A 7,287-nucleotide genomic window follows, 5' to 3' on the forward strand; every position below is an offset into this window, starting at 1 on the left:
TTGTGACATTATGCAAGTGGTTTTATTTATCCATTTCCCAGGCAAAGAAGATAAAATGTATGTCATGATCAGTATAGTTTATTAATAGAATGTTTAACTGCCCCTCTGAAAGTTCATTGAATCCATGCTATTTCATATAATCAAACCCAGAAATTGGTAGTGCATTAAATCACGCAACTAAAATTATCAAAAAAAATGGTATTTTGAGGTTATTTGTGATAATCTTGTAATAGCAATTTCAGAGTTAAAACTTGTTTCATCAAAATGCATTGGATTCTTGGAAATGTTATATACACATTTCATACTTGAAATGTACACTGAAAGAAATTTGAAAAATAAAACCACATGTTTAATTCCCCTCTATGGCTCTGTCCCCGTCGTTTTATTAAGCTACTTGCTATAGTGGATGGGGCTGATGAAACAAAATTTGAGGTCAAATATGTCTGCCCGTTCTCTAAAATTACTTTCATGGATTGATTTTATTTAGATAAAAATAATTGTACCACATTCAAACAAAGAATATAATTTTTATTGTCACTTTTTCCTTGGATCTGAAACTTCTGTAATTAAATAGACTAGTGGACATTATTACTCTTATCATCGTTTGAATTTGAATTTTCCACATTGATTTTGTTGGATGCAGCTTGAAACACAGTTGGCTCCTAGGAAAAACAGGAAGTCTCAAGCTTTACATAGCGGTGCTTCTTCTTGAATGTGGTGGCTACAGGGAATTCTAGTTATTCGTTTCTGTACTGTCCACTCCTTTTAAGTAGAATCTATCCTTCTAAGATAATATATCATTTAAAATTGAGAACCCTGTCTCTGATTTACTGTCTTTTTCATCAAATTTTCTTTTTGAGTACTTGTATGGAACTTGAATCATGGATTTTTGTTTATTTTAGTTTTGATATGGATGTTGGAGTAACATTAACATTGATGATGCCTTAAAATTTTCATTGGAATGAGTAACATTATAATTATGATATCATTTGTCTACTTTAATGAAAAATCTATGTCCCCCACTTTTGATAGTGGTTCCTTGTAGTAAATAAATTAATTGGGAAATCGATTATGGTGGAGTTGTTGACTGCACTGTCTTGTTCCTTGAAACTCTTTTTTTTTTTTTGCCTCCATTTTTGCATGAAAATCAAATCCTAATGGCTACTTTGTGTTTTCCCTGAAACTCTCTCTTCCACCCCCTCCCTCTTTTAATTTTTAATTTTGTTTTTAATTTTGATAGGTGATATAGTGCATTATTTCACATCAGAATGACCCCTCGTTTAGCTTCAGAAGGCAAGATCTCCTTTTTAAAATACTCAACCCACTTCACTTCATGCTTGCCTGCCTGCATCTGATTTGTTTGTTTGTTTTTATCACTTTAGTGCCTCTACTACTATGATGGGTGGCTTTGGCTTAATATCTAGTGTTGTATTCTCTGAGTTTGTGCTTCTTACAAAGTGACTTTACTGGGTGGATTCCACCATTTAAATTTGGTACGACATGGCTTTGGTCCTCTATCCTTTGTTCAATTCACGTGGTGCTTCTTATTCCAAATCACTCTACCACTCCAACCTACTGAGAGTTTGGTAACTTTGCAGAAGGGTACATTACACTATCCTTTTGCTTCTTGGTTCGTGATGCTGGTGAACTTTGGTTTTTACTGAAGGCAATATTGTCAAGGTTTTATTACAAATTTGATCCTCAACGTTTGCCCTGTGTTTCAAAATGATCCTTAAGTTTATTTCTTAACCTTTTAAATTTGTTGAAAATATCATTGTCATCAATGCTGTACTGTTCATGGACTAGCCAAGTGGTAAAAACAGGTGAATGGTAATTTGTAGCAATAAAAAATATTTTGTTATAATGTTTTTAGAAATAAGTTTTCAGTTTGCAGCAAAATAAGCGATATCCAAACTCACACTAACCAAATTTGATGGGCTCAATGTTGGTATGAGTGTTTGATTTTAGTGTTTCTATTTGTCATGTCTTACTTTTCCATCTATTATTTGACGACAAGAAATTTTATGACATACATTTAAAAAATCAAAGACTAAATTGAAACAATGTAATAAAGATCTTTAATGCTAAATCTTGAATTTTGATCTTACTTTGATGTAGCTTTAAGCATATTTCAACTTTAGGGAGTGGATAAATTTCTTTTAAAATTTTACCAAATGGGTATAAAAATCTCTAAAGGCTCTTTTGGCCCTTAGAGAGCTTTTAGGATATCCTTAACGCAGAGTTACACATGCTCTATAAGCTTTTCTTGATTTGGCTAAAAGGTAAACATTAAACTCTAAAGCCTTGTAAAACATCTTATCAATGGTCATTAGAAGAAGTTGCTAGAGGCAATTTTGAAAAACTATGGGAGAATTAGGCTCTCTCAAATTGCTAATAGACATGGCAAATCAAGTGAGAAGCCCATAGTTTTGTATAGGTCTTTTAATGGTACCTCCAATGGTTTGGGGCTATGCTTATAATACCCATCGAGTGAGTATCACGTGATGTGAATTATTAATGAATGCTACAAAGTTATTATCATATGTGACCTTGTTAATATCCGTTCAAAATGACAAAAAAAGGAAAATTTAAAAGAAAAGAAACATTAGTTATTGTGTGATGCGTTCTATCATATTTGACATAAACACTAGTTTATTTGATTGGTTATAATATAACGTGATGAATAAAATAGTTAAAAAAAGAAGTGGAGTGACTTTATGTGATGTGAGTTAACAATATTTGTAACAAAGTTACTATCATCGTGTCATAGATAACCTTATTACCAGTAAAAGTACCATACCCACGAAAAAAGAGTGGATATTGTAAAATTTCCCTATTCGTATTATAAAGCAGACAACTTTGTTTGATAAATGAGACTCACAAACTATAGGTAACCTGTTTAGAGAGCCTCCCTTCCAAGATAAAAAATTCACACAGGAGCTTTAAAAAGACAGATAAAATCAGTAACATTCGTTAAAGTTACCTTGTGTCATCATCACAAAGGTTTTTTAGGACAAGAAACACACCCATGCAATAGTAATTCAATAGAATATTAGAGCAAATACAATGCAACTCGTACTAGTGACAACTGACAACTCCCTAAATTCCAAGTGTAGCTTTTATTCAGATGCTCAGATCCAACAACTTAAGATTTCAACTTCAGGCTACCATGACAGAGCAATTTAAAATGAAGGGGCTGCGCTGGTTTGTGCAACCCTCAATAGCCCTCCAATGCAATTTATCAGCTTGTGGTTCTGGGCTGCATGTGTATACAGTCATGACACGGACTGAATTAGTGGATGTTCCTATGACAAGTAGCTCATCACCTAGAGACTTGAATGCTACTCCCCATCCTCTAGCAACATCAGCTCTTACTGGGACTGGTCCCAAGTTCTTCCATGAATTGCTGCCCTTTATGTACACCTTGAGCTCATTTGAAGAAGCTTCAAGTGAGTAGAGCTCATTGTTGACAACAGCAACAAGAGGCGGAGATTGGGAACTTTGGACTGGTGAATCTTTTAACATGTTTGGGATCAAGTCCCAGTTGTTTCTCTGCTCATCAAATGCTTCTGCACAAGTTAGACCTTTCTCTTCCTCATCTGTCCCTCCAATCACATAGAACTTATTATCCATGTAACAACCTGAGCAAAGTTTCCTCTTCTTGTGCATACCTGGAAGGGATTCCCATGATTTGGTCTCTGGATTATATTTCTCAGCTGAGCTCAAAGCTTTCCAATTAGACACCATTCCAATGCCACCAGCAACAAAAGCACAAGTACGGCATGTGGCAGATGCAAACAAACACCTTGGATTAATCATATTAGGACCCTTGAACCATTTGTTTGATGCCAATTCATACCTCCAAATAACAACACCATCATATTCTTTGCCTGAAACAATGAGATGAGTCCCAGCACAAACTGACTCCTTATCCCCAGATGAAAAACAAATATCTGATGGTAAGATTGGAAGCTTTCTACAAGACCCGAATTGCCTGTCACATGCCCTCCAACTAGTCTCCCCAGTAGCCAACATGAAAACAGAAGGTTCTTTAAACCCAATTTCCTTCCTAATCTTATATACCTCACCAGTTTTCACAAGAGTTAAAAACATCTTGTTCACAATAGAGAACTTCCCGTATTCTGATCTTGGAACCCTGGCCAAGATAAGAGCCTCTAACTCCTCACTCAGTGGAGCAACAACGGAATAATCTGCATCCTGAGGTACACCACCTGAGGAACCACCAACCCTTGAAGAAGTTGATCCATCCCATGGACCAACTCTAATCTTTATTGGTGGGGGACTATGAGAATATATGCAACTGCTACTACCCAAGTCCATGGCAATAAGACCCCTTTCATACTACCATGCTTGCTATCATCTGCACACAAATCCTCCCTTTCTTCTTCACCCTCTATTTCTTTACCTTGGGACATGAGTCACAACTCTTTTAAAACGCAAAAATTCTCTGTAATTAAAATGAAATAAAAGATCCAATGAAATGATAATCGGCAATCCAATTAACAATATGCATAAATCATCATAACACTTGGATAAAAATAGCTAGATGATAGATTGAGAACTTCAAACCAATCTTATGCCAAGGACCAATCAATAATTTGTACACCTTTCAGAAATTAACATGTAGGAAAAAAAAAAAATCTATCATGGATTTAAATCATGAAAGATACAAATAAATAAGCACAAGCCCCTAGGGAGAAATTTTATGGATACTCACAGAGAGATTTAGGCAACCGACCAATTTATGTCATGAACTTGTCAAGATTTATAGAAGTGAGTAAATTTAAATATGAACCTTAAAGAAGAAAAATAGAACACTCAACTGAGAAATTCATATTAAAGTAACATACTCTTAATGGGTTTAATCATAATTGATAGGATGACTAAAACATAAAATCCAAAAAAAGAAAAAAAGAAATGAAAAGTAAGAAACAACTAATTACTCAGATGAGAAAACACCTGTAAAATCAATCTTATCAAGATCCAAAAGATAAACCAATGAACATGCACACCTTTGAAACTTCAAAAGGAAACCGAAAAAACAAAAAGGAAGGTCAAAGATAGACAGCAGACTGAGACAAAAGATAAATTTTTAACATGGGCTTACAAAAAAGATTCACGAGATAAGCAAACACACATACATGAAAAACCGAATACAGGCGCAAAAAGAGCCACCGGCAGAAATGATCAATATATAAACACACGTGTACACATACGCACACATATAGTAGACGTAGAGAGAGAAAGAGAGGCGCATACCAGGGAAGTCTAAGTCAGGTTAAGCAGTACAAAGGAGAGAGGACACAGTTATAAAATGAGCAATGAAACCAAAGAAGAGGAACTTGGTAGTCCCAACTTTCTAGGACTCATTTGAAAACAAGGGTAGTAGTAGTAGTACAGCAATAAATGTTAGGAGAACTTGGGGCGAGTGAAGGAGAATGAGACATAGAAATAGTGAAAGATAGGCCATTAAGGCACAGAGAGATGTTGGGTAGGAGTGAACAACAACAACAACAATAAAGGATATAGAAATTAAGAAAGAAAGAAAGAGCTTGTGTTCAAATTGAAGAGCCACACCAGTAAAATGGGTTTTATTAATTTATGCTTTATTTAGTGTGCATCTTGTCTGTATGGGATTGTAATACGCCGAGAAAATCAAATTTTTATTTACCACTATCATCACCATCCACAACAACGTTGTATTATTAGGTTTTTTTGATATCAGAAAAGGTAGGCCTTTTTAAGAGAGGGAACGAGTGTGTGCCTGTTACTTGCGTGGTCGGTTCTTGCTTCTTTCTTGCCTTTTTTTTTTTTGGGTGAGAGTACTGAGTACGTTTATGTATCGGTAAATATTTAAGATGTGAAATAAGAGGTGTATATATATATATATATATATTCTCATAAAATTTACTTGACAATTGATTAGTTTTTGAATTTTGTGTTTCAAAAAACCCTTTTTCGGCTTTTCTTTACTTGTGCCTTTAAGATATATCATAATGGATATTTAACATTAGGGAAAATCAATTTTTTTCACCGTAAACTATTACTCTGATTATATATATATATATATATATAACCTCCCAAATTATCAAATAGCACTGTCATCCTCCTAATTAAAAAAAAATAAAAATAAAAATAAAACGTTACACTTAAACCAATATATACTGTTTGTTTTGTTGTTTAAGTTCAATGAAATTTAGCACTAAAATACTCAGTTGTCTGTTTTAGAGAGAGGAATAAATTAGTTTTTTAATACTAAATTTCGTCATACTTAACACTAAAATAGATGGTATAGAGACATTAAAATAGAGTTATTATTTTTGAGGGTCAATTGTATGTTTCAATATTCTAGAGAGTTAAGTGGAATCAGGGTAAAAAAATTAGGATAAAAAGTGTAATTTTCCCTTAATACTATATTAATATATTTTTTTATTTTCCAATAAATAATGTCAAGCTATGTATAAGTATAAAAAAAAAAAAATACGCACAACTACACTTTTGCTTGCAAATCAATAAACTATTGATAAGTATATATCTATTTTTTTATAAAAAAAAAGTGTATTACTGCTCATAGTTAAACTTTTATTAATTCTTAACACGTGTTGTTAGAACATTGTTAACATGACTCTTCTTTATAGCCACCTAGAAGTTGGAATATATATATATATATATATTTTTTTTTTTGCTAAATTGGAAGTGTGGAATATTTAACCACACTTTCATTGATGTAGTTTTTTTTAGCAAATTTAATTGCAAGGGTCACCTTCGAATAAAGCCATGGTTCTCGAGTATGTACCCATTTGCCACTCTCCGTAACAGCAGAAGGCAAATAGCTTGACTTCAATTGGAGTACATTAGCAAATCATTGGTGTTTAAAAATCGAACACGATCTAAAAGCTCCCACTTCCTTATATATATATATATATATGTCAAAGCGTGACAATTAATTTTGCTACTTTTTTTATTGTGCCACTTTATCTACTTATTTATAATTATTTTTTCTTATTTTTCTTATTAATTTTTCAATTTATTGTTTCACATTCTCCAACATTTTCAACTCTTTTTACATTTTTATTTGCTCACTATTCTCTACCTTAACAACATTTTTTCTCTATCCATTTATCTTAATTTATTTTGACTCTTTTTATTCAAATTCTTTTACTATAAATTTGTCATTCTGTCTCATTCTATGCATAATTTTCCTCAAAAAATTTTCTCTCTCTCTCTCTCTCTCACACACACACACACTTTTTTTTTTTTTTTTTT

General features: G+C 33.1%; 1 protein-coding gene across 1 annotated transcript; it reads right to left on the bottom strand.

Moving 5' to 3' along the window:
- Positions 1 to 2,941: 2,941 nt before the first annotated feature.
- On the bottom strand, positions 2,942 to 4,864 carry LOC111993345 (F-box/kelch-repeat protein At3g27150). The gene is given in 3 exon segments (XM_024025188.2): positions 2,942 to 4,344; positions 4,347 to 4,468; positions 4,739 to 4,864. Coding segments are annotated over 2 exon segments (1,275 nt in total). The 5' UTR covers positions 4,437 to 4,468; positions 4,739 to 4,864; the 3' UTR covers positions 2,942 to 3,159.
- Positions 4,865 to 7,287: the final 2,423 nt, after the last annotated feature.

Source organism: Quercus suber, unplaced genomic scaffold (genome assembly GCF_002906115.3).
Source record: "Quercus suber isolate HL8 unplaced genomic scaffold, Cork oak 2.0 scaffold_609, whole genome shotgun sequence".
In the NCBI taxonomy this organism is placed as follows: domain Eukaryota; kingdom Viridiplantae; phylum Streptophyta; class Magnoliopsida; order Fagales; family Fagaceae; genus Quercus; species Quercus suber.